Source organism: Rhinopithecus roxellana, chromosome 11, assembly GCF_007565055.1.
Source record: "Rhinopithecus roxellana isolate Shanxi Qingling chromosome 11, ASM756505v1, whole genome shotgun sequence".
Taxonomy (NCBI): domain Eukaryota; kingdom Metazoa; phylum Chordata; class Mammalia; order Primates; family Cercopithecidae; genus Rhinopithecus; species Rhinopithecus roxellana.
In genome coordinates this window covers 52,806,252-52,833,849 of record NC_044559.1, presented here as the reverse complement: position 1 = coordinate 52,833,849, position 27,598 = coordinate 52,806,252, and the positions used below count along the sequence as shown (strand labels likewise).

The window sequence follows — 27,598 nt, the reverse complement described above, 5'->3', positions numbered from 1 at the left end:
CCACCCTGCCAGGACCCTCTGCCCCACCCCTGAGAGCCAGGACCCCAGCGAGGTGGGGGGAGGGGCGGGGCGCTAAGCCAGGCTGCTGTAGGGCTTGGGCCATCCCGACACCCAGGCACTGCCCAACTCCCAGGCCAAGTTCCATGTCGGGGGAGAACTCACTCCTTGGACTCCTTGGCCTTGTCTGATCCCTGAAGTGCAGACAAAAAGGAGGGACCCGGCCGACTGCTCTGCAGAGCTCAGGGTCACTCATGCCCAGCTGTCCCCACCGGCGGGACCCTCCATGGTGCGGGCAGAGGAGTGGGTGGGGGCTGGGGTCTCAGGGTGACCCTCCAGAGGATGGGCCAGGTGCTGTGGGGCCCTCATTACCGAGCCAGGCGCCCTTGTCCACCACGCTGTTCACAGAAGGGGCAGGAGCTCGGCCTTTCCGCAGGGGTCTGGCCCGCGTGCGGTCTGGGCCATGCACCCTCTTTGCTATGGGGGCCTCTTGTTTGGGTTGAGTAGGAGCCAGAAGGCCTCCAGGTGGAAGAGAAGGAGTGCCCTGTGCAGAGGCTCAGCAGCATCCTGGGGCCCCTGGAGGAGCTTCTGCAGCCGCTCTTCCCCCTGCTCAGCCTCTCCGAGGCCAGGTACCAGGGATGACGTTGCAGCCGCTCCCCACCACACTCATGCATGGACACGTGTGTCCAGTGCCGTGGCCAACCACGTGTGCTTGCTGTGCCTTCTCGGCCGCCTTTGTTCCAGACTCCGCGCCGCCCGCCTGCTCCCAGGAAGCAGTTCTTCCTGGTTCTGCCTCCATTCCTGCCTGGAGGAGTACTGCCCACTGCCCACTCCCCATGGCCCCTCCAGCCCCCGGCCCAAAAGTGGGGTGGGACGGCAAGCACCTCCGAGGGACCGCCCGGGCTCCTTTGATTTGGGGTGGGAAGGAAGGCAGAGGGACAGACACCTGGCACCGTTTAGCTTGGCTGGTGGATCAGATCAGAGATGATCCCGAAATCCTGTGGCTCATCCCAGCCCCACCTCAGTGGGACCATCCCAGAAGTGAGCGTGGGGATTCGTGGCGCTGCTGCCTTAGAGTGAAACAGGCTGAGGAGGGGTCGCCTGTATTCCAAGCGTTTGTTATCTGTCTGTTTCTGTTATCTATCAGTTATCTGTCTCTTTTCGAATATATCACCTGATTTTCAGAGTGCAGATGCCCGCGGTCGTTGCCGATTCAGGGAAGTCGAAGGGCAAAGACAAGGAGAGGAAAATGTCCACAGGACACAGTGAGTGGGGTGGGTGCGGCCGCCCAGCCCGGGGTACTTGTCCTGCCAGAAGAGGTGGGGTTGGGATCCACCCACCCATCCAGGAACGCCAAGGGGGGTCAGGAGCCCAGGAGCCCCACAAGCCCTGCAGCCCCTCCCTCTGAGGCCTCCCTGCGCATAGGGTCCCTGGAAGGTTCTGTGCACAGCCACGGACCGGGTAGGAGGGTCCGTGCCTTTCCGGATAGGAGGCTCCGGGTAGGAGGCTCTGTGCCAAGCCCCCTGAGAGCACCACGGAAGCCAGCACGGCTCCCTCGCGTGGTGGATTGGCAGCCCCGCCACACCACGCGTGCTTGCTAACAAAACAAATCATGTGTAGGGACAGGCATGATGGGAGGCTGTTCCTCACCCCGTTCTGGGGCATCTGGAGGAGAAGGTGGCATGGAGTCGAGGCAGGCTGCCAGCCTTTCCCAGTGCCCAGCAGTCAAGTCAGGAGACGGAGCCTTGCGGCCCCGTGGGAGGGGTCCCGTCTTCAGGAGCTGATCTCCCTGCCCGGCTGTTTCCCAGACACAGTCCAGCCCGAGGTTGCGGATAAGATCATCTTGGTTGCAGACAGGCATCTCCTGGAGCTGCCACTGGAAGGCCTCTCTGTGTTTGATGAAGCGACAATTTCCTCTGTGTCACGAGAATTTTCTCTTCAAATGTTGTGGAATCGCCTCCATCAAGAAGAGCCAGGTAGGGACTGCCCTTAGCCACCTTAATGTCTAATTTTAAAATAGAAATATTTATTTTTCAGATGAAACAATGTTAGCTCCTATCAAAAAATAATCATCAAATGTTGCAACATTTTTCTAGGCATTTATTCATTCAAAGATATTTATAGGATATAAACACTCACCAATCTGGGCAACATGGCAAGAGTGCATCTCTACAAGAAATTTTAAAATTAGCTGGGCATGGTGGTGTGCACCTGTGGTCCCAGCCACTCAGGAGGATGGTTTGAGCCTGGGAGACGGAGGCTTTGGGGAGCTGAGATGGCACCACTGCACTCCAGCCTGGGCAACAGAGTGAGACCCTGTCAAAAATAAAATATGTATGTATATATATAAACACTCAAAACTGTTTATAAAATACCTGCTATGTGCCAGTATCCTGGTGCCAACACACAGGGAAGACAAACTTAATGCTGTTCTTGCCCCCACAAACATCTGTTTCAAAGGAGGAGACCAGATGTGTAGTAAACAGCCAGCCTCTCCGTTAATCACTCAGACTGTGAAGAGCAATGAGGGGAGAGCGCGGAAGGCCCTGACCTCGGCTGGGATTCGGGGGTGACAGCATTCTGTGACTGGGTGCTGGCTGTGCAGACGTGCCCGGTTTGTGAAACTTCCCCAAGCCCTACACTTGCGGTATGTGCAGTTTTCTGCATATATGTGGCACTTCAATATCAAAATTAAAAATAAATAGATTGGACTTTTGCTTCCATCTCAGATGAAGTAACGTGGACCAGATTTGTCCTTCCAGCTGAGATAACTATGAACCAGAGAAAAACACATGAAATGAGGGTTTCAAACACTGACCAGCAGGCCACGCAGGACGGGAATCCTTGAAAGAGGGGTTGGCTGGTGAGTGCCACGGCGGCCCCCCCCGGCTCTTACCCCCTGGGGAGTTTCCAGGTCACAACATTGTTGGGAGGGGGGGCGGGAAGAGCCCAGGGGTCTCCCCAAGTTGAGGACAGGCAGTTTGGAGTCTGGGGAAACCGACAGCTACAACGTGCAGGGCGGGATGCCCAGAAGGAGAGAGCTGCGAGGAACGGCCACTCCGAGATCTGCAGAGCCCCTGGCAGGAAGACGGCCACCGCCTGTGTGCGAGGCCAGGGAAAGAGACAGCTCTGAAAACAGTGAAAAGACGGATAAACACTTAAAACTTCTTTATTTTCAAAATCTCTTTAAGATGTTTTTGAGCAAAAAGTTTAGAGCAAAAGAAAATAATAATGGTATGGGGTTTTATAACATAAATGTGAAATGAATAACAACAGCACCAAAGATGAGAGGGAGGGAGTAGAAGCAAAGTATGTAAAGGCTCCATCCTCTGGAGACAGTGGTATAATATTACTTGAAGATAGACTGTGATAAAGTTATAAACTATACATCCTCAAGTAATCAATAAAAACAAAACAACAAGAAAAACAAACAACTCCCCCCCCCGAGTTTATAGCAAATACATAATGAAGAAGATGAAATGGAATCATAAGCACCCCCTTAATCCAAAAACACAGAAAAAAAGGGAAGAGAGAACAGATAGGAAAAATAAAAAAGAAATAGCAAGATAGTATATTTCAACCCAACCATATCCATAATCACATTAAGTGTGCTGTGTGCCCTGTGCCGTGAGGGTCAGCGGAGCTTCCTCGTCCTGCACCACCAGGGCTTTACACCCTTGGCTGGCACCTCTCACTCCCCCAGCCCCTGGCAGCCACCGCTCACTCTGCTTCTGTGAGCTGAACTCTTAGATTCCTCATATATATGGAATCATGCAGCCTCTGGCTTTCAGTGCCTCACTTTTTTCACTTTGTATCATGTCCTTGGGGTTCATCCATGTTGTCGCAAATGGCAGGATGTCATCTTGTTAAGGCTGAGAGCTACTCCGTCATCACCTTTACCTGTCACCTTTTCATCAACCTGTTAGCCATGTGTGTGTCTTCTTTAGAGAAATGTCCATTCAGGTCCTTGGCCCATTCTTTGACTGGGTTGTTTGTTTGTTTGTTTACTATTGAATTATAGGAGTTCTTTATATACTTAGGCTATTGATCCCTTATCAAATATACATTCTACATTCATTTTCTCCCACTCCATAGATCACTTTTGCATTGTGTTATTTCCTTAGCTATACAGAAGCTTTTCAGTTTGATATGATCTCACATGTTTATTTCTGCTTGTGTTGCTTATGATTTCGATGTCATATCCAAAAAATCATTGCCAAGACCCAGTCAAGGAGCTTTTCTCCTGTGTTTTCTTCTAGTAGTTTTATGGTTTCAGGTCTTACATTTAAGCCTTTAATCCATTTTGGATTGATTTTTGTAGATGGTGTAAGATAAGGCTCCAAACTCATTGTCTTGTGTGTGGATATTGGGTTACCCCAACACCATTTATTGACGAGACTGTCATTTCCCCATTGGGTGTTCTTGGCACCTTTATCAAATATCAATTGACCCTGAATGTGTGGGTTTATTTCTGGATCCTCCATTCTCTTGTGTCGGGCCCAGTGTCTGCTTTTATAACAGTGCCATACTGTTTTGATTAGTATAGCTTTGTAGCATAATTTCAAGCCAGGTAATATGATGCCACCAGCTTTGTTCTTGCTCAGGATTGCTTTGATTATTCAGGGTCTTTTGTGGCTCCTTGTAAATTTTAGGATTGCTTTTCTATTTCTGTCAAAAATGCCATTGGAATTTTGATACTGCATTGAATCTGTAGATTGCTTTGGGTAATATGGGCATTTAAAAATGTTAATTCTTCCAATTAAAGAACACAGGATATCTTCCCATTTATTTATGTCTCCTTCAGCTTCTTTCATCAGTGTCTTACAGTTTCCAAGGCACAGATCTCTCACTTCATAGTTGAATTTATTCCTAAATATTTTATTCTTTCTGATGCTATTAGAAATAGGGTGGTTTTCTTAATTTCTTAATCAGATAGTTCATTGGTAATGTATAGAAATACTGATTTTTGTATGTTGATTTTGTATCTTGCAACTTTACTTAATTTATTAGTTCTAACAGTTTTCTGGTAGAGTCTTTGAGGTCTTGTATATATATAAGAGCTTGTTATCTGCAAACAGATAATTTCACATCTTTTTTTCTGATGTATGTCCTGTCATTTCTCTTTCTTTTTTAATTTTTTTTATTTCTTTTGGAGATGGAGTCTCGCCCTGTTGCCCAGGCTGGAGTGCAGTGGCATGATCTCAGCTCACTGCAACCTCCGCCTCCCGAGTTCAAGCAATTCTCCTGCCTCAGCCTCCCAAGTAGCTGGGATAACAGGTGCACGCCACCACACACAGCTAATTTTTGTAATTTTAGTAGAGATGGGGTTTCACCATGTTGGTCAGGCTGGTCTCAAACTCCTGACCTCAGGTGATCCACCCACCTTGGCCTCCCAAAGTGTTGGGATTACAGGCGTGAGCCACCGCGCCCAGCCTGCTATTTCTCTTTCTTTCCTGACTGCTCCAGCAGGGACTTCCAGCGCTGTTTAAACAGAAGTGTCAAGAGTGGGCTTCCTTGCCTCGTTTCTGATCTTAGGTGAAAGCTTTGTGCTTTTCACTGTTAGCTGTGGTTTGACATTAGGTGTGTTTGGGGTTTTTTTAATCTTTCTTCACCTCATGATCATGAAAATATTCTCCGATGACATCCTCTAAATGCATTTCTTTCGTTTTCCACCTTTCACGTTTCCACCTAACTGCCATCTGAGATGGACTCTGTGGAGTGGGAGGTGGAGTTTAAGGTTTTTTTCTCCAAGGGGATCCAGCTGTCTGTGCATCGCTTATTGAAACATCCTTCCCTTCCCCACGGCCTGGCGCAGCCACCACTGTTGTGGCAGGGGCAGAACAGGAAAGCAGCAGCCCGACTAGACACTCTAACAACAGTGTGGCTGGCAGGACACAGGCCGCCCAGAGGTGCCCACGGCCCAGCCCCGGTGCCTGTGAGCCTGCGACGTCGCGTGGTTCTGGGGCTTTGCGGATACGATTCCAGACTTGAGATGGGAGGTGATCCTGTGGATATGGGAGGGCCCAGGTGATGACAAAGCCCTCACACGAGAGAAGCAGGAAGGCCAGAGAAAGAGCTTGGGGGCTGCAGTGCTGATGGTGAGGATGGAGACCATGGCCGGGAACCAGGAACGGATTCTCCCCAGGAGCCTCCAGAAAGAAGGTGGCCGGGCTGGTGCGCCATTGTGACCCGGTGAACCCCATTCGGACCTCCGATTCCCAGAACCATCAGAGAGGAAGCGGTGCCATGTTTAGCCCCCATTTTGTAGTAATTGGTTAACGGCAGCCACAGAAACTAACAGAACCCTCACCACAGAGTAACTGAAAGCCAGGCTGCTGGTGATCTAAGTGTTTTTGAAATGCATTACCCAGCGGCCACAAAAGGAAGAGATAGGCTGAGCCTTGAGTGTCCTCAGGCGCAAACCACTGAGTCTGGGGCACCACGAACCGCTGAGTCTGGGGCGCCACCAGGTGTGGCCGCACCGCGTGGTAAAACGCTAAGGGCACCACCAGAGAGCTGGTGTGCAAACTCCCAAAGAATAGAGAAGGAAGAATGAATGAGGAAGACGAATGGGCCAGTTACCTCAATCAAGGCATCCAACAGCTAGTAATGGAGAAACACGTAGAAAACCAGGACAAATAAAAATAGAACAGTAAGATGGTAGAAGTTGGCCAATTTATGTCGTATATCAAAAAAAGTAAATTGGCCAACCCTGCTAACGAGACGACAGGGGAGATAAGAGGATGCAGCTGCATGCCCTTTGCAGGAACATGCCCACTGCAAGTGATAAACCAAGAGAAGCGAAAATGAGTAAATATTTAAGAGTAACCCGGAGGGCTGGTGTCTGACGAGGGAAACAGACTTTAGAGCCCGGCATTATTAGGGACATGGACACCATGAGAATCGAAGGTCCACCTCCTCAGAGACGTGAACTAGCCTCCAAATACAAGCAGCAATAAAAAGCAGAAACTGCGGGGTGCGGCCGTTGACCAGCCCCGACGCTGGGAGATCTTACTGTGCCTGGATTACTGACGGGTCTGACAGACAAAGCAAAAAGAGGGAATTCGGGGTGATGTAATTAACAATCCTGGCTTAATAGAGACATGGAACTCTGTACCTCAAAAAGGGTGATTTGCAATCTTTTCAAGTACGCTGGGAATAATCACAAAATTGAGAAGCAGATCCCACCGTGTCTCAGACGCCGGCAGACGGCCCACACCTGAGGCCAGTGTGAGGAGGGCGGAAAGCAGTCCAAGGCAGACTTTTTTCCATCCTCGCACACTTGAAAATTCAAGACCACACTTCTAGATATCTCATGGGACTCAGAAGAAATGAAATGATCATGGAAATGTCAAAAACTAGTGAGATGTTGCTAAACATAACTTTGAAGGTGTTGCAGCTGTAAATGTCGTTGTTAGAACAGGAAGAGCACCAGGAATTCGGAAGCTCAGCACCTGATTTAAGAAGTCAGAGTTGGCCAGGGCGGTGGCTCCCGCCTGTGATCCCAGCACTGTGGGAGGCCGAGGCGGGCGGATCACGAGGTCCAGAGATCGAGACCATCCTGGCTAACACGGTGAAACCCCGTCTCTACTAAAAAATACAAAAAACTAGCCTGACGAGGTGGCAGCGCCTGTAGTCCCAGCTACTCGGGAGGCTGAGGCAGGAGAATGACGGGAACCCGGGAGGCGGAGCTTGCAGTGAGCCGAGATGCACGGCACTCCAGCCTGGGCGACAGAGCGAGACTCCGTCTCAAAAAAAAATAAAAAAAAAAAAAAGAAGTCAGAGCAAGGAGGCAGAATAATCACAGGGTGAGCAGAGGAGCACATGCAGAAAGTACCCAAGATGACGCCAAGGAAACAGAGATGCCACAGAGAAGAGCCACCAAGAAAGCCAGAAACGGAAAGAGACACAGCCCTAACGACGCACCAGAGGCGACAAGAGAACATGGAAGCCTCCAAGCAACTTTGAATCAACATAGCAAAACCCCTGGGCAGCAAGGACAAAATACTAGGAGAAAACACTTTCAGATGCCAGGAATAAAGCAAACCTGAATAGTCTCATAACCAATAAAAAAGGACATCGATGGATTTAAGTCTGCCTACAAAAAATATATCCTTTTTTCCACGTTTCCACTGAATTCTGCCAGACTGTCAAGAAACAGAGCATGTCAGCATTAGATAAATCTTCTCAGTATCAGAAAAAGTAGACAGCTCCTCCCATCCTTCCCTAGGCCAGCCTAACTCCTCCCAGATGCTCCAGAACAGCACAAAAAATACATAAAAAGATAAGCTGTCATCACTCAGTTTAGCCTTTTCTCTCCCCTTCTTCCCACTTCCTGACAGGGTCTCGCTCTGTCACCCAGGCTGGAGTGTGGTGACACAATCACAGCTCACTGCAGCCTCCACCTCCTGGGCTCAAGCCATCCTCCCACCTCAGCCTCCCGAATAGCCTGGACTATAGGTGGAGGACACCATTCCTGGCTAGGTGTTTTTTAGAAACAGGAGCTAACTATGTTGCCCAGGTTGGTCTCGAACTCCTGGGCTCAAGCGATCCTCCCACCTCGGCCTCCCAAAACACTGAGATTACAGGCGTGAGACACTGTGCCCGGCCCCAGTTTAACCTTAAAATACTACAGATGTCCTAGAGGAACCGTCGTGTGAGCATTTCAGTCAGTGCAGGGTGAAAGCATTTGATAAAATGCACACATTTACTTTGTGAGCCAGGAACCGAACGCAATGCCCCATCCTGATAAATCCATCAAAAGCTAGAGAGAGCCTCCTTCTTAATGGGGCTCCCTTAGAAGCAGCCTCTCTCTGAAGGGGGTGAAGCAGTGAGCCCCATCTGTGCGTCCATTCTGCTGTCTGCTGGAGGCCCCAACATAGGCACACAGAAAGGAAAGAAAAGACGGGGCACAAACAGGAGGGAAGTGGCCATCCTTCCCAGGCACATGGCTGTCTACGCAGAGCCTGCAAAAGAAAGTGTTTGTGTAGAAAGGGGCAGGTTGTAAATCCCTGTACAGAAGGCCCTGGAACCAGCGAGGGGCACAGGCATGGCAGGCACACTGGTGAGTACCTAGTGGGGTGTGTGAATGGCCGGCCAGGTGGGCCTTGGAGCCTTTGGAGAGTGGTTCTTCCTTGAGGACTTTCCCCAACCCTGTGAACCTTTGCATTTCAGAAGTTATTGCCATGTCAACTTTACAAAAATTAAAATTGCTTATTTTCACAACTTGTGTTTTTTCATTGAAGTGAAATTTGCATAACATGAAATTAACCGACAGTGTGGCCAGACGGCTGCATCGAGCTTGCCTCTTTCTTGTCTTCAACAGAAGGTGGCGTGAAAAAGGAGGGGAGAAGCAGAGACCCCAAAAAGAGAAGCCTAGTGAAGAAGAGCAGGAAGGTAGGTGGGAGTCTGTGGTGGGGGATCGGGCTGGTGGGCACAGCTGGAGGTCAGGCTCCTGGTCCCTGCACCTGGCGTGACCCTGCTCTGTGGTTGCAGGGCAGCGTCCCCCGGACCATCCCCGCTGACTGCATCATAGTCGACTCCAACAACTTCAAGTGTATCCTTTGATGAGCCCCGGTGGGGGGACCGAGACCCCACCCTGTGCTCCCATTTCTCCTTGACCAGGACCCAGTCATCGTGGACCCATACGAGGAGGCCCAGGGCCCAGGTGGGTGCTGCACAGGGCTCCCTGTTCAGGCACACGCCAGCCTCGGGCCTTCTGCCGTCCTGCAGTCGTGGGCAGCAGCTGGTGCCCCACTCCTCGAGGCTCCAAAATCTGCATATGTGCTTGCCCTGTTTTGGCTTTAAATATTTTAATTTGTTGGGGTTTTCTCTCTGGCTGGCCTGGTTCTACCATCACCCCACAGGGCACGGCAGGGCACTGACACATCCGCCTGCATTCACTGTGGCCCCTCCCCAGGGCCCCGGCCCTGCACACGTGTGTCTGATGAAGTACCGTGCTCTGTACCCACCCCGTTCTCCTTGCAGAAATGCTGACTCCTGTCTGCGTCACCCAAGACGTTTTGGAAAGATTCCAAGACACATTCACTTCGCGATGGGTGGGACATCTGGGAAGCAAGCACTTTCCCAGGTTCGGATCTGGGCTCCCAGGAGTCGTTTACAGTGTGGCAGGTCTCGAGGGTCCAGCGGGGAGCCACTGCCCCCACCCCCGGCTCCCTGGGTCTGCCCTGCAGGTCCCACCAGGTACAGCATGCGATGCTGAGACAGACCCAGCTCCTTGAGTCCTCACAGAGACTGGGCGAGGGGCACTGTTACCCCACTTTACAGATGGCAACCTGGGGCCCCCAGGGTCACCGATAGCACGTGGTCCAGCAGCAGGGGCTGCCTCTTCACCACCAGCACTGCAGCCCCTCCAGAGACCACTCGCAGACTCTGCCCCCAGATGCCCTCGGGGTTCTGTGGTCCAGAGGTGTCCACAAGCAGCCAGCAAGGAACCAGAGCAACCAGGGAGAGCGCGCCACGGGTGGGAGGGGTCGCTCAATGTCACAGGCTCCATGCCAGGGGCGAGGCTGCAGGGGCAGGTGTGCACAGGGGCAGGTGTGTGCAGGGGCAAGTGTGTGCAGAGAGGGGCGCTGCAGGGGCAGGGCTGGGGTCATGTATGGAAGGAGGGAACCCTGGTCTGGTCACTGTCTCCCCTGCCTGGAGTACTGGGGTGCCTTGACCTCCATGTGCTGGGCCATTGGGAAAGCGCCCCCAGCACTTCCCGCAGCCAGCCCCGCCCAGGGAGGGCTGTTCATTCAGCACAGAAGTCAGTGCTCATGGGGGGGTCCCCTTGACTAGGCTCCGTCAGAACCCCTGTGGTCAGAGCACAGAGGAGGGAGGCGTGGGCATTGGGAACAAGAAAGAAAGTTCAGTTGAATGCACAAGTGGGACAGGCGTGGACCACACAGGATGTGGCCTGCTTTAAGAACACACAGTGGGGTCTGGCGTAGGTGCATGGGCACTGTTGACCCGTGCTCTCCTCTCTCTGCAGCCAGGCCCAGTGGGAGCAGGCCCTGGGCAGCTGTAGCGGCTTTTTCTTCTATGGGATGGAGAACTTCCTGTCCCATATATTAGTGGAGAGATTGGTCGCCATGAACTTGCAAGGTGAGAGGGGTCGCCTTGGCACCCCTTCCCCCAGGGGCACAGGACAAATTCGCCTGAGGACAAAGCAGGGCCACTGTAACCTACTGGGGCTGCCCCCACCCTCTGCGGCCACAGCCCCTTCCTACTCCCCAATCTCTGTGGCCGCAGCCTCCTCCTGCCCCCCCCCCTCTGTGGCTGCAGCCTCTTCCTACTCCCCGCCTCTGTGGCCGCAGGCCCCTACTGCCCCCACCCTCTGCGGTCCCAGCCCCCTACTGCCCCCACCCTCTGCGGTCCCAGCCCCCTCCTGCCCCCACCCTCTGCGGCCGCAGCCCCCTCCTGCCCCCACCCTCTGCGGCCGCAGCCCCTCCTGTCCCCACCCTCTGTGGCCGCAGCCCCTCCTGTCTGTAGGTGGACGACCTCTGCTCACCCCTGCACCCCCTGCCTGGCCCACACAGATGTGGAAGTCACAGGAGCTTCTGGCCTTCCCATCCTTCATTTCTGAGTGCCCCCACTCCGCCCAGCCTGGCTTTTCAGACCTGGCAGGCCAGGAGTCAGTGCTGGGCCCAGGAGCCCAGGAAGGCTGGGGTGGGCAATTCAGGACCTCACTGGTCACAGCCCCTCTCTCAGGGCCCCTGTAGTCTAACCATAGGCACTTGGGGCCTTGCCTTCCCCTTCACTGTCCACCAGCCGTGGAGGGGCTGCCAGGTGTGGTCCTGCCGTGCCCGGCACAGTGACACCCCAGCCAGCTCCAGCACAAGGGGGTCTTTTGGCAGGAGGTGGGGATGGCACAGCAGGCTGGGGGCATGGCATGAGCAGAGCACATGTGTGGGGGCACATCACCCCATCACACGCCATGGCCCGAGGGTGGTGCTGATGGGGACAGCAGGTGCAGCCACTCAACACTGCAGGCTGAGCGGTCAGGAGACAGGCGTGGCTCAGCTCTGTGCCAAGGCCACCACTCAGACTCAGCTCCTGTGGCTGCAGCCCCACCAGGATGCCCCCTCTGGACGCCCCTTTGCAGGGCCAGCCCACTTGCTGTGACTTTCTCTGGTGGGGCTGCTGACGACCCCACTGTGCAGGGTTGATGGGAGCCTTTCAGGGACCTGGGAGGCGCTGTGCCCCCCATGAGGTATGTGGGCCCCGTTGATGGAGCAGAGCAGGTGTGTGGACACTTGTCCCGTGGCACCTGGCACCTGGGGCCTGCACTTGGGTGGGGCCAAGCAGGACCCCCACTCTGCTCTGCAAGCCTGGGCCTTGGCCATCAGAGGTGCCAGAAGCCCATCCTAGGTGGAGTTAGAAACGGGCCTCTTTGAAAGTTTGACTCCAAGCGAGGCAGTGAGTAAAGCAGAAGAGGCCTCGCCAGGGCTCCCCCAACTCCCCCACAGCCTCGGACTCACACAGCTGGGTGTCCTTTCAGCAGGAACGGCCAGGCTGCCAGTGGAAGTGGGCAGCCGTCCCCTGGCATCCACAGGGCTCGCAGCAGGCACGCCCAGGGTTGCACTGGCCCCCGGTCCCTGCTTCCATGGAGGCCCCAGGCCAGGGTGACCAACCCATCCCCAGTGCCCAGGACTCCCCTGCACCCCAAGAGCCTCCCATGTCTCCACCACACAGGGGCATGTGTTCCCTCACATCGGCCCCCAGTCAGTGCTGCCCCCCAGCAGCCCGTCCCTCCATCCTTGGGGAGGGCTCCACCTCATACACCTCATTCATGTGGGGTGCCAGGGTGTCCAGGCATGGTGGGGGCGCCGAGGAAGCTGGGGGGCCCAGGTGGGCTTCCCACACTTCCTGTTGCCTAGCACAATCACCTGGAGGAGGCTGTGAAGGGCCTGGGCTCCTGATGCTGGCCAGGTCCACTGTGGCCAGGGAGTCCCTGCAAAGAACCAGAAGGTCATGAGGTCAGAGCCTGGAACTGAGTGGCCAGCGTGCCATGTCCTATCGTGTCCTGGGAGTGCAGGCCCCACTTGCCCATACCCCCACCCCCACTTCCCGTGTCGGGCCAAGGCTGCTGAGCCACCCTTCCCACCCTTCCCATCCCGGCAGAGTGCCAGGTGGTGGTCCTGCTGGACCTGGCGCGGTCCTACCAGAGCTTGAGGCGGCACATGGAGAGCATGGAGCACAGGAGGTGCCTGGCTGCTCGGAGTGGATGGGCGGGGGTGCTGAGGATGGAGAGGTCAGATGGGCGTGGGACCCACGAGGGAGCAGGGGCCTGTGGGGGCGGGTTTCAAGAACGGCGAGAGCTGTCGGGGCACACATACGTTCCAGCAATTGGTGAGGTGTGCATGGGGAGGGGGCGACTCGGCTGGGCCCCTGGCGCCAGCCCACGGGAGCCAGGTCTCCACAGCGCCTCACAGCTGTCCCTGGAGGAGCCGGTCGAGGCAGCCATCCTGCTGAGCCTGGTGGGTGTCAAGAGCATCCTGGCAAACCAGTGGCCGACACTGCTGCAGGACAACGCGCTGCGGGCCAGCATCTTGTGGGAAAGTGCGTGGGCCCCAGGCACCCCGGGCTTGTCCCGCACCCCTTCAGCAAGGCTGCCAGGGTGTCCATGCCTGCCTGAGGGGGTGCTTCTCTCCTAGATCTGTTGGCTGTCGGGAAGCCGGTTGGAGAAACGGTGCGCCTCCTTCAGAAGATGAGCGGCGAAGAGGCGGCGAACCAAGGTAGGGGAGGGGCAGCCTGCACCCCGCAGCCTTCAGCACCCTCCGCAGCCGCTGCCCGTGGGGCATGTGCACCCCACAGCCCTGCGGGGACAGGTGTCTCTGCTTCTCCATGGGGAACTGGGACTCCCGACATTAACTAGGAGCCGGAAAGAGGGAGGGCTTGTTCTTGCCTGGAAGTTGCCCGCGTCTCTGCGCTGCCCCAGCCCCCCACAGTGGCACACCCCTCGGCAGCGACGGCCCCTCGATGGCACGTGGCTCCAGAACCCAGAGGGAGAGCATTGCGGTCATCAGAGAGCTGATTCCTCGCTGACAGCTCCAGTCACACAATCCCCTTGAGCCCAGGGGCTCTCTGGGAACCAGCGGGAAATCCAGGTGGCAGCTGTACCTGGCCCCTCCCCAGACAAGGACTCGCAGGGGCCGACAGCCTGCAGCACAGCACCCGATGGCCACGGATGTGGCCGGGAGTCCCAGCCAGGAAGAGGAATTCGTGGGTTGAGGGGTGTGTCCCATTGGCCTCCTGGAGAGCAGCCTGCCTGTCACATGGCACCCAGCATCCGTCCCTCTCTGGACCTCACAGGGCAAAAGTCGGGAAGGGGCACGGGACATGGTCTGTTCTCAAACATGGACAGGCAGAACCCCACCCAGCCATCCTTCAGAGTCAGCGAAACCCTCCTGCACGGTGAGGCGGGAGCAGCCACAGAGGAGCTTCCTGGGACCCCGAGTTGAGGCGCTCGGCAGTGCACGGAAGGGGTGGTCTGCCCTGACTGAGAAGGCTTCCCACAAGGCTTTCAGTATCCACCGCTCACCAGGAATTTATTGTGTAAAGAGCACGTGGTCCACGGTCCGGGGATGCCGGGCCCAAGGATCCCTACTTGTCGGGGGAGGGAGGGAGCGAGGAGCAGGAGGAAGGCGGACAGAACCCACACTCATCCCTGCAAACGCAGAGCAGGGCGCAGACACGGATGCCGCAGACACGGATGCCGCAGACACAGATGATGCAGACACAGATGCTGCGGTGGTGTGGCTGGTGTGAGGCCCACACGGTGCTCTGCAGGGGAATTGGGGAAGGGCAGAGCCAGGCCGGCTGTTCAGCTGCTGCTGCTCAGTGGTGACCTGCAAGTTCTGGTCCCTGCAACGCAGGCACGAGCCCGGGTGACTGACACTGTTCAAAAGGGGCAGAGGACGCTGCTCCCTGCAAGGCAACCCTGCTAAGGCCACAGCCACACCCTAGATGGGCGCCCCCAAGCGGAGCAGCTCGCCTGGCCGAGGGGTAGAGGGGGGACATTGGACTTCGGGTTAGGAGGTCCCGTCCTGGTGCCATCACCCGGCTGTGCGGGCCTGGACACCTCGGTGCGGGAGGGGTGCAGGTGGTGGAGGCACCTGGGAGGCCTGGCGAATGGCAGTGTGTTCCCCACAGCGCCCTCAGTCGGAGCCGCCACCACGCCCCGCACCTGTGCCTTGGCCCTCACCGGGCTGGACGTCCTGCAGGGCCTCAGGATTCACAGCTCCCACCCTTTCTCCACAGAGGAGGTTTCTCAGATCTTGAAGGACAAGCTGCCACTGCTCCAGAGCTCCGAGCTCCTTCCCACCACGCTCAACTTGGTCCTGTACGGGCTGCCGCACCACGCCATTGGCTAGCACAGGCCTGGACCTGCCTCCCGTCAGCTGCTGTGGCCCTAGCACCTGCCTCTGCCCTTGGCTCTGCCCCTCTGCCAACCCATCCCCACCTCCTGGCTCCCATCCCCAGCTCCCAGCTCTCTCTCCCCTTCCTGGGCCTCTCCCCAGCCCTCGGTGCAGCCTCAGCCAGAGATCCTTCCCCAGTGACTTCCCACCAGGCAGCCGCTCCCACAGCAGGGGGGCTTGTCTATGCTGGCGGCAAAACCACCTTTCCCTGGGGTGAGGCACCCCCGGCAGGGCCTCCAGGTGACCGGTGCACGGCTCAGAGCCCCAGCACATGGAGCCTCTCAGTGCTGCACCGGGCACTAGTGCTGAGTTGCTTAGACCAGAAGCACTGTTTGGACTGTGAGCCTGTTTTTGATTTAAGTGTTTTAGTAAACAACAAAAGCCAGTCTCTGTGTGTGGTTTCTGTGACTTGAGGCTCCGGGTGGGGGGCTCCTGGCCCAGCACCTTCTGGGACGCTGGCCCGCGAGAAATGTGCCCCCTGAACCCAGCAGCTTTCCAGTGTGGAGGTGGGGGTGGGGCTCACTCCAGCCCAGGCCACGTCCCCTGCACATGTGCAGGGCCCCGGTCTGTGCCAGCAAGCACCATGTAGAGCTTCTCGTGAGGAGATGCTTTTGTTCCGTGCACACTCCTGGTGGGCTGCTGCATCCAGGCGTTCCTGGGGGAAGAAAGGTGCCTTCCAGATGGCCTTTCTGAACTTCTGGTATGTCTCTCCCAACGCAGGCAGATGGGTGGGGGCGGGGGGTCGAAGGGCGTATTGGTCCACGGGAGGACCATGGGGCTGGGGACTTGCCCTCCGGCCACACACATGGGCTCTGGCCAAGAACAGGGGAAGGCCCAGGACAGCCTTGAAGGGCCAGAGTGTGAGCCTCGCGTGTTCCTGCCGGCGCTCCTGCCTGCCCTCTGTGTGGGGCTGTTTCTTCAGCCTGGGACCTGAAGGCCAGGGGGGCAGCCCCCTCCCGCTGTGGGCAACAGGAGCTCAGTGCGGGAGCCACGTGAGGCCAAGGCTGCCTGTGCAACCTCAGAATCTCCTCCATGTCTGATGGGGCAGCAGGGGCCATGCACGGTGAGGGAGGGAAGGGTCTGCTGAAGGCGTTCCTGCCCACACTGCGCCCGTGGAGCCCATGCGCCCAGCTCGGCACCCATCCAACTGCTGCAGGGCACTGACACTAGGCCAAAGAGAGCCCAGACAGCTGGGTCAGGACAGGTAGCCCCAGAATTGTCCAAAATAGGTCTATGGGCCAGGTATGGTGGCTCACGCCTGTAACCCCAGCACTTTGGGAGGCCGAGGCAGGTGGATCACAAGGTCAATACATCAAGACCATCCTGGCCAACATGGTGAAACCCCGTCTCTACTAAAAACACAAAAATTAGCCGGGCGTGGTGGCGCATGCCTGTAGTCCCAGCTACTCAGGAGGCTGAGGCAGGAGAATCACTTGAACCTGGGAGGCGGAGCTTGCAGTGAGCCGAGATCGTGCCACTGCACTCCAGCCTGGGCGACAGAGCAAGACTCCGTCTCAAATTAAAAAAAATAAAAAAGGTCTACAAACCTATTCCTATAGCTGGAATTTAAAAAAGAATAAAGATACCATCAACCGCTGGTGAGGACACCAGGAAATGGGCTCTCACACATTGTGGTGCAGCCTCTTTGGAAAACAGTTTACCTGATTCTTGTCAAGCTGCAACCCAGCAACTGCACTGTTAGGCATTTAGCCCAGAGGGCGGAAAACACACTTGCACACAAATGCGCACAGGAGTGTTTATAGCAACCCTGTGTCTGTCCACAAGCAAATGATCAAACCCGGCTCTGTCCACTCGGGGTTAACACTGCCGGCAACAGAAGCAAAGGAATGGTGGCTCCGGCCCGGACAGACCTCCAGGAGTTGGGCCGAGGACAAAGCCAGCCTCAGAAGCTTAACACACTGCAGGGTGCGGCTTGCAGAGTATCCCAAAGCGGCAGAGCTCTAGCACTGCACAGTGAGTGTGCCTGGCACGGGGGCCGGCTGCTGACACACCAGCTGTGTGTCTCGATTGTGGCAGCAGCGCCCATCCCTCCCTGAGAAAGGAATGCCTGTGCAAGTGGTGAAAACAGACCACAGCACCCGCAGTTCGCCGAGAGCTTGAACCAGCCTCACGTCCCGGCTTTGCCGCCTGCTGCCGCTGTGCCGTGTCACCGCCGGGGAGGCCAGGGAGTGGCCATGCGGCGCCGTGCACTGTTTTTGCAACTTCCTGTGAATCTATCATTAATTTGACATAAAAATTTTAAATGCACATCTTTGATAATATTGAAAGGTTATGTGTGATTCCCTTTTGTTTGATTTTTCTTTTTTCAAATATATACACACACTTGCTTCAGTTTAGGAAAAAAAAAAAAAGCTAACTAATGACCAGGAAATAAATTCAAATCAGAGCTGCGCTGGAAATATGGGTTCCCTTCTATGGAGCTGCTGGCGCCCACCCAAACAACAAGAATAAAAGCTTCTGGAAATATTTCATCCGTGCAGTACCACATTTTTTACCCTGCGCTGTGTCCACGCATGTGAGAAATATTAAACAGTGAGTGCTGTTCCATGCATCACAGGCTTTAAAATAACTTTCTGAATTATGTCCCGGCAACATAACAAATCACGTTATCAATTAGCTTCCGTAACAGAAGTGGCATTCTGTAATATATTCAAGCATAAAAAAATTGCATCGGTGAAATTTATGTAACCCTAAAAACTGTAAGGCAAGAGCAGAAGGCCTGGGATTTATTGGAGATGATGGGGGACGGAGGGTGGTCTCGCGGTGTCAGCCCTCAGCCTGCAGGCCCTGAGCACACTGCAGAAACCACGCGGGTTGTGGGGGCCGGGACTTCCGGGAGATGCGCAACCAGCCGGCGGGCCCCCAGCCCAGGCCTCCCTCATGTCAGAGGGCCCTCGGGATCGGGGAGGCAGGGACCCTCCTGCACTGCTGTCCCCACTTGGACAGTGACCGGGTGAGCACAGGCCCCAGGCCACACGCTCGGCAGCCGCATCTTCTCCCTGGAAAGCAGCTGGAAACCTGGCCTGGGCCTTCGGGAGAGCACGGGGTGAGGCTCACTGTGCCAGGCTGGGGGCTGCCCCCAGCTTCCTGACTGCGTACGGGGCGAGGCGACTTCCCTCCAGCCCTGGTGATTCCCTCCCACGAGGCCTCGTCCTGCTCGGGTCCCAGGTGGGTGGAGGGCACCCCCAACAAGCCGCCCAATTTGGGGCCCTCAGTTCTTCCACCCTCTAAAAATGTCCGTTTATTAGTTTACAGATGGAAAATGTTTACACATTTAGAACGAGGGTTTTAGGAAGCGCTCCCTCATAGCCCACACCCAAAGCCACACCAGACGGCAATGTTGAGGGCTCCTTTCTGGACCCCGTCAGCCTCCGTTCCTGCACAGTGAAGCTCGTGCTGTGTCTGGAGTAACTTTCCCGGCTTCCCCACTTGGAGATGGTCAAGTCCAAGTCCTCGTTTAAAGCCCCCCTTACCCTGCGACAAGCACCTGGCAGGGACCCTCTAAAGCAGTGTGAGTTCCAGCAGCCTGGTCTCTGGAACGCAGCCTCGGCCCCTCACTGCACTGGCGGACGTGGCCTCTCTGGACAGGGTGAGGTGACAGGGCCCCATCAGGTCTGGGCCACAGCAGAGTGGGCTGGGGGGGCCTGGGCACAGCTGGTGCTCCCCGTCCCATACCCACTGGGGTCACACATATGTGGCTTGGAAGGTGGGTCCCCGAAGTTCCCACCCAAAAGGACGAGGGAAGGCCAAAAGGTGTGGCCAGCACCCTGCAGTCGTTCTTGTTTTAATCCCCAGGTGCACCCGCAGCCCCCTGACCCCTACCCCACCTCCGCCTCTCCCTGCTTTGGCAGCCTCAGGCCCTCCCCTGCAGCCTGGGGGCCTGTCCTGGCGCCCTTGGGTTCCGGGAGCTCCCGGGATGTCCCCTGAGCCACACCCTGGCCGTCCTCCCCAGAGACACAGGGGCTCTGGGCTGCAGCTTCTAGGCACAGCCAAGAGGCCCTTCAGACGGATTTGGATGAAGGAATTAGGCGGGTTAATAAAACTAAAATGTTCACAGACGCTTGTGTATAAATTTCTATTAAGTTGCCTCATCCAACACTGGTCTCTAATAGTTTAATTTCTGTGTTAAATAATTAAAACTCTATCTTCAATTGCTGTGAACAATTGTTTTCCTTAATGATCTTCCCAGAGGAGCCAGTAATTTTATATCTTGTAAAAATGATTAAATGGCATCATTATCCCATATCTCTGAAATATAACTCAGCAACTTCAGGAGAGGCCATTTGTATTCAATTAATGCTCCCTCGTGCGAGACGTGGGTGTCACCTCACGCCAGCCTCACCCGGCTGTCCTCTTTTTATGATGACGATGATGAAGATGGAAACAACCAGTTTAATTAACCCATTTCCAACACAGAAATAAATTTCCAATACATCTTCACCCGTAAGAATAAAAGGCAGCCGTGGTTCCTGGGAAGGGCAGGAGGAGCAAGAGTCCTGCGAGGGGACAGGGCCGTGGGGACAGGGCCGTGGGGACAGGGCCGTGGGGACCCGGCCAAGGGGGTGGACCTGAGGCTCTGGGGTCGGTCAGCTGCTCATCCCCCTCCTGGCCCCCTTCCCAAGTGCTTGGCTGGGCCCTGGGAGCTCCCTGCCCCTCCTTGCTGAGCTCAGGGCTCTGCACCCTCAGAGGGGCCTGGGCCCCCCACCTCTGTCCTGTTCCCAGGGGTTACCCTCCCCTCCCCCTCCCCCATGCCTCCCTCTGGCCCCACAGCCTCTCCAGCTGGGCTCCAAGGGGCCGGGGCGTGGGTTCCTGGCTCCCGCTTGCTGGGCCGACATGCTGACCTCCATCGGCCCGTCCTGCTGTCCTGGAGTGGCTTTAGCGTGGTGCAGAGCCACTCCTGCTGTTAGGGTGACTCGAGGGACACGCCTGCCTGGCTACTCATCACTGTGCTAGTGGCCAATATAATCTAATTGTTTGACATTTTTATCACAATTCACTGGGACCGGAGCGAGATGGCTAGACTGACACCCCGTGCAGTCGGCTAATGGCCACACAGTTACGGGCAGCTCTTACATGTTCTTATTACGGATTTTAATTCTTTGTGACAAGAGGCAAGAGATGGGTTAAGATAATGGGGACGCGGCTGAACTCCACCTGCTGCCTGTGGCTGGAGCCCACCCAGACCTGCCCATCTTTCTGGCCCTGCCCTGAGTCCAGCCTGGGTGGGGTCGGGGTGCTGGAGGGACTTGGGGTGCTCAACATCCCAAGGGGCAGAGACCCTACAACCCCTGACCCCAGGAGACCTCGTCTTTGGAAGGAGGCTCTTGAGGCCTAGGCTGGAGGCCCCTGTGGAGCCCGTACCCCAAACCCTGAGGGCAGAAGGCTGGACCCAGGACTGTCCTGGGGGGCCTTTTAAGGGGCTTGAGAAGGATTTTTCTTGGGAATCCCAGCCCCAGAATGTACTGCCACCTTTGAGGAGCTTGGAGACCTCAGCTCCTAAATACTGGCTGACGTACAATGGGGTGAGGCAGCCCCCCACCAATATCAGGCCCTAGGAGAGGGAGAGCCCCAGGGCTTGGGGCCACAGGACTCACTCAGAAGGGAGGGGAGCGGCCCCATCACAAGTAGCTTTGCTCTCTGGGCTGTAGGGGCTGCCCCTCCCTTCTCCGCATCACTGAGCCCCAGCCCCGCAGGGACAGGGTCTGAGACTTCCCAGAATCCTGGGCCTCTCTCTGGGCCCCATTCTTGCCGACTGAAGAAATGGGAGTCAGAGAGAACCAGGGTCCCTTAGTAACAGACCCCCCATTCCTGGCCAGGTGTGCGGCCAGCTTCCCAGCGTCCCTGAGAAATCTCGCGCCTGTCATCCCAGCACTTTGGGAGGCCGAGGCAGGTGGATCATGAGGTCAAGAGATGGAGACCAGCCTGGCCAACATGGTGAAACCCCGTCTCTACTAAAAACACAAAAATCAGCCGGGTGTGGTGGCAGGTGCCTGTAGTCCCAGCTACTGGAGAGGCTGAGGCAGGAGAATCCCTTGAACCTGGGAGGTGGAGGTTGCAGTGAGCCGAGATCACACCACTGCACTCCAGCCTGGCAACAGAGGGAGACTCCATCTCAAAAAAAAAAAAAGAAAAAAAAAGAAATAGAACCCCCATTCCTGGCCAGGTGCATGGCCAGTCTCCCTTGCAACACGTGTGGCCATCTTACTAAGTTCTGGTTCAAGGGATGTCCATAAAAGGGAAAGTTTGCTCTTTTTCCTTCCTGTCTGCAGGCTAGGATGGAATTTGATGGCTGGAGCTGGGCAGCCATGAGGTACTACGAGGTGAAATCTATGTGTCTCAGATGGCACAGCCACAGTTGGAAGGAGCCTGGGTCCTCAGTGCTCTCGGTGTCAGAAGCTTCCCGTCCTGACTAGCTCACCTCAGACTCCGTAAACATGAGTGAGCAACAGCATCGCCCCTGGTTTAGCTCTCGCCAGAGAACCTGATGCCATGGACGCCGTGGGGCCACAGGACCACACGGAGCACGCGTGGGAGCAGGGGTCCCAGAGCCGCATTTCCCCTCCAGCGTAGAGTCCTTGAGAGCAGGTCTGCACCGGCTTCAAGGGGGGGGCCTGGGCCTGCTGCCCGAGGCTGCTGAGGCCCCATAATTGCTTCCAGGGGTGACGAGTGTGGTTGCCGAGGCCGTTCTGTCCTGTTCATCCAGGAATTCCGACCCGGGCGAGAGACCAGGCGACAGGGAGAGGAAGGAGGGGGACTATGGACAGAGGACCAGCCCACGTGAGCAAGACTGCAGAGGGGATGGTCCAGCAAGAGGAAATACAGGTTCTGTTCTGGTTACACAACTTCCCTGGGGAGGCAGAAAGGCACAGCCATAGCAAAGACATGAATGTGGAGAGAAGAACCGGGTAGGGGTGTCTGCATCCCCACCACAGAGAGACGTCCCCACCCCCACCTCAGACATCCTCACACCGCCTCGGAGAGACGTCCCCACCCCCATCTCAGACATCCTCACCCCCACCTCGGAGAGATGTCACCGCCCCCACCTCGGAGAGCCCCAGCCCCCTGCCTCGAGGGGCCTGCACAGCTACCCCATGTCCGGGGTCTCTGATGTCGGAAGTACAACCTCAGCCTGGCTGGCCCTGTGCTGGGGGCCCCAAGGCCAGAGGCTGGGGGAAAGCTGGGGCCCCACCCAGGCCCTGCAGCCCGTCCCGAGTCACTCGCCCGCAAGGCCTCAGGAAGGCCAGGTGCCGCGGGGGTGTGTGACATCGCAAGGCCAGGCTCTGCATCCTGAGCCTGTAGCCCATCCAGGTGGAAGACGGGGGCCTCCAAACAGGGCCCTGGGGGGTGTGCGTTCCCCATCAGTCAGTACCTGACCGCACACCCCACAGGCTGGTCAGGGCTGGGCAGTCCAGGGAGAGGGGCCCCTCCAGTTTCCAGCCAACTCCCCCAGATGGCCCTTGAGCCACCCAGAGGAGTCCCCGCTGCCACCATGACTGAGTTTCCTGAGGCCTCCCTGGCCACACGGAACCGTAAGTTAGTTAAACCTCTTTTCTTTATACTTTACCCAGTCTCAGGCAGTTCTTTATAGCAGCATAAAAACGGACTAATACACCAGGCCCAGGCGAGGCGTCCCGGGCCCAGGAGAGGCGTCCCGGGCTCAGGTCAGGGCCTACACTGGGCACCACCTTCCCTCCTCTCCTCTCCAGTGAGCACCAAGCCACATTACTTGGGCTGGAATCCTGGCGCTGGTCCTGGCCAAAGGGGGATTTACCGGCCCTGGGCACCCCCTGCCTGCCTGTGCTGTGGGACGGTGCGTCGAAGGCGGCCGCCTGTGCCGTGGGACGGTGCGTCGAAGGCGGCCGTGTGGCCTGCGGGTCTGGCAAGGAGGTTGTGGAACTGCTTCCCCACTGGCATCTGTGTTGGGGGTTGCCTCTTCCAAGGAGGCCCCACAGCCCGGTACTCCCCACATCCCACACAAGCCCTGGCCCAGAGCCTCACCATGGGGCGTGCTCTAGGGCCATGGCAGGAATAAGTCCACAGCTCCCTGAGCAGCCAGAAGCCTCCCCTTCTCCCGCCGCAGAGGACGGCAACTTCTTCCCAGGCCCCTTCTCCCAGCCACTGAGCAAAACCCTGGAGCAACCAGGGCCCAACACCAAATGGCCCTGGTCCTTCCAAGCCCAGTCCTGCAACGAACTCCACAGCCGCACACGGCCCCACTCCACCCACCCCATACGGTTTGTGAGCCATTGTGACCCCAGGCTTCCTCCTAGCTGTGCCCACCCTGGAATCCCACACATCAGGGCAGCACCTGTGAGGCCTCGGGCCACGACTGCAGCCTGATTTCAGCCCCCACCGCGCCCAGCCCAGCTGCGTTGGCCCACCTCCGGGTCACACCGAGAAACACGTCTCCTAACACGACTGTTCCGTCACGTCACAAGGTGGAGGACGCTGGGGGAGGCAGGAAAGGCCGTGGAAGAAAGAATAATCCAAGACCACGCAGACCCGAACCACATGCCGGAGAGACCCAGGGAGAGGAGACACGGAGCTGTGTTAAACCAGAATTATTCAACCAGTGTAATGCGTCCGAAGAGTCATCTTGATTAAAAGTATTACATAAGCTTTTTTCTTACAATGACATACAGGTATTAAAACTGTCAAGTTTGTCTGAAAGTCAGTTTTTCCTCCTTATCTTGTAACCTAGTGACCAAGTAAGAAAAAAAAACCCCAGGGCCAGCAACGCACCTACAGTCCAAGGAGTACTTTTTAAATTTTAAATTTTTTCTTACTTTATCTGAATAAAAAACATCATTAATATAATTTCCAAAAGCCAAATGAAAAAGAAAAAAACCTCACACCAAAAAAAAAATGTTAATAGAGCTTATTTATCATCTGTTTCACTCTCCCCAAAGGTAGACAAGTTATATTAACGAGCTTGATCACAGAAATATTTCCTATTCATAAAACACACCGTTTTACCAGCTTTGCAAGACCCTTGAATTCGAGGCGGACAGCGCAGTCCTGCAGGGATGCTGACCATGGCAGAAGCAGGGACGTGCGATGAAGCATCAGGCAGTCCTTTGTGGAAGGATCATTATGAAAAACCTGCGCAATCTTGTGGCTTCCCTCGAATTTAGCAGAATAGGGTTTGGTCTCTTGTGACGCTGACGATCTCCTGTCTTTCCCAGTTCCTGAGGAGGCACCAGTTTGCAAGGACCCCATCGTTTGAAGGAATGGCTGCCCCGGCACCCAGAGACCGAGGCGGCAGCAGGCTCTGACCTCCACACACGTTCCAGCACCTCCCCGGGTGTAGCGGCTCCCACCTTGGCGTGGGCACAAAAAGGGTAAACAGGCAAACAGCAAAAAGGCAGTTCTGCACCCCCATCCGCTGCCGCCAGCAGGGACCTGATTCCTGTCATCTGCCACTGGAGAAATCCTGAAACGGAGCCTCCAGTTCCTGCGCTGCTGGCCCGGCGTGGACACTCATGCCATGCCAGTGAGAACGGGCACAGGGGCGTTGGGAGGCTGAGGGCCCGGGACCAGGCTGGGCACACCCGGGTTCATGCTCGACGGCTCCCAGGGAAGGACCCAGGGGAGCTCCCTGCAGAACCCCAGGAATTAACCGTCGCCGTGGCTCAGACGCTGGCGAGTGGAAAGAACCGAAAGGTTTACCTGCAGAGTGCAAGGCAGCAGCCTTGAGAAGGGCCAGCCTGCCCAACAAAGCACAGCGGACGCCAACGGGAGAAAAACTGCCACCTGCCGCGCTGCCAAGGCTGCATCTCTTCATTCACCTGGAGATAGTGTCGCCGCCCCAAGGTGGCTCAGAAGCTGCCTCGAGTCTCCAGACGTCCCCAGAGCAGATCTCAGGAGTGAAATGGCCCTGGGTTTATGGAAAGGACTCCAGGTGTTCTCATTTGGGGACCAGAGGCCTGCTGGGGTGACCCGACGTCCTGGTGCGGCGTGGCCTCCACTGCCATCATGGGCGGTGTCTTTGGCTGTGACTTCGAACCTGGTCAAACCGTGTGACCCCTGAGAGTGCTGGGAACAAGCTCAAATCTCCCTGAACTCAAGGTCCTCAGCATCAAGAGAAGCGTCCAGAACCCACTGTGCCTGAGGGTTAGCCCCAGGAACTTCTAGGAACTCAGGCAGCACCTGCTCCGTCTGGCCAGGCGAGTGCCTGTGACGCATTTCCTAAATCCTGTGCTTTGTTGTTTTTATCAATAAAAATAAGACATGTTCACAGAAAACAAAACAAAACAAACAAACGAAGCACAGCAGAGAATACAACGAAGATGTAGGGTGTGCCTGCTCCTCCCTCAGAGGCGCCCGCGGGTTTGGTGCCCAGAGGCTCCTCCGGGCTTTTCTGGTGCCTACTTACAGTTAACGATGAAATGACACAGATCTGTCTGTTTATTTATTATTGTTATTTTTTTGAGACAGAGTCTCACTCTGTTGTCCAGGCTGGAGTGCAGTGGTACGACACCGGCTCACTACAACCTCCGACTCCCCGGTTCAAGCAGTTCTCCTGCCTCAGCCTCCCTAGTAGCTGGGATTATGGGTGTGAGCCACCCACCACACCTGGCTAATTTTTGTATTTTTAGCAGAGACGGGGTTTCACCATGTTGGCCAGGCTGGTCTCAAACTCCTGACCTCAAGTGATCCACCTGCCTAGGGGACCGACCCTGGGACGTGGCCCGTGCACACCTCCTCCTGCGTCCTCTCCCGGAGTGGGCGCCCCCATCTCCCGGGGGAATGTGAAATCTGGGCGCCAGGAGCATTTGCACCTGGGAGGGCAGGTTCAGGGCCCTGGGAGAAGCCGAACAAGTAGCGTTGTCTGGGCAGGAGGTGCAGTCTCGCTGGGAAAAGTGGATTAATTCAGATTAATTGAGCTCAACTCAGTCAGGGATAGCAGAGGCCAGGACAGACCGAGCCCCTTCCCCAGCTCCCATGTCCCTGCCCATCAGTTCCCCCGTCCTCCCTGACCCCCTGACTGCCTCCACTGGCCCCCACAACTCCGCCGGCCCCCACCCCTCCCCACCAGTCCTGTCTTCCTATTGGACTCCCTTTGACTTCAGGGCCTGAAGCATTTCCAGAACCAACCATCACTGGGAAGGCCGCGGCCCTCTAGGATGGCTGCGTGGGCAGCCTCAGGCTGTGGCTCAGGGACCTGCGACCCCAGGCGGGGGGTGCCAGACCCAACTGTGGTGGGAAAGCTGCAGGCCGCCCGGCCTCAGGGCACCTGCCCAGACCAGGACCCAGGGCAGTGGCTGTCCTCCTCAGCCCTGCCCTGGAGACGCCGACTCACCTGAAGCCTCAAGGCCTCAGGCCCCAGATCTGCCTCCGACTCCCAATGCCAGACAAGGCGCAGTTCCCTTGGCTGGGAGTGGAGGCTGGGGTGGGGGGCAACGCTCCAGTCACAGATGGAGTTTCTGTTAAGCTGATGCAGGTAGAATGGCCGGGGAGGGGCGGCTTGGCCAGGGGGCCTCACACGGCAGCTGTGTTCCCCAAAAGTCAGAAGTCACTCCCCAGGCAGGGGATGCCCTGGGACAAGTGTCCCGTCCTGGATAAACCCTCTCCCATGTGACGCCAGCATGAAGGCTCTGCAGATGAGGCCCTCGCGAGCCTGGACATGCCGGGGACAGTGGGCGACCCCTTCACTCTCGTCTGACACCACCTTCTCGTGGGGACCCTGCCCTGGGCTCCCCATCCAGAGACCATTTTCTCCTCACAGACTCGCCCCTGCCTGTGCACGCACCCCGGTGAGGCCCTGGGTGGGCTGTCCCCCGTGCCTGGCAGCTTCCTCCCCACTTTTGGGTCTTCCCAGCGACCCACACGGTGTCCTGGTGGCAGCCCCCGGCTCCCCCACAGCTCCTGGGCAGGGGGCACCTCCACTGGCACCGCACAGTGACCCAGCACAGGCTGGTGGCCTCCGATCACACCCGTGACCCCGGTGTTGGCACTGTCCCGGCCGGCGTTCACTGCGAGCCCTGCTCCCATCTGAGCTCTGCCCGCCACTGGAACTCAACCAAGACCCAAGATAAATGGACAAAGAAGTGACACCCCGAGAACTCAGAGCACCCCGCAGGGCGGGGCTCAGACAGTCCTGAGCTGCAGCTGTCCCACGCTCGGCTTCTGTTACGCAGACGCGGCCACCGAGGCCA

The 27,598-nt window shown here is 56.6% G+C and overlaps 1 protein-coding gene across 1 annotated transcript in view; it reads left to right on the top strand.

Moving 5' to 3' along the window:
* CFAP46 (cilia and flagella associated protein 46) overlaps positions 1 to 15,779 on the top strand; it is a 118,538-nt gene extending 102,759 nt beyond the window's left edge. Inside the window, 12 exon segments of the mRNA XM_010382769.2 lie at positions 505 to 626; positions 1,183 to 1,262; positions 1,806 to 1,973; positions 9,323 to 9,393; positions 9,493 to 9,553; positions 9,629 to 9,664; positions 9,985 to 10,087; positions 10,991 to 11,103; positions 13,123 to 13,204; positions 13,656 to 13,736; positions 15,262 to 15,745; positions 15,747 to 15,779. Of these exon segments, the coding sequence (XP_010381071.2) occupies positions 505 to 626; positions 1,183 to 1,262; positions 1,806 to 1,973; positions 9,323 to 9,393; positions 9,493 to 9,553; positions 9,629 to 9,664; positions 9,985 to 10,087; positions 10,991 to 11,103; positions 13,123 to 13,204; positions 13,656 to 13,736; positions 15,262 to 15,745; positions 15,747 to 15,779 (1,434 nt within the window).
* The last annotated feature ends 11,819 nt before the right edge of the window (positions 15,780 to 27,598 follow it).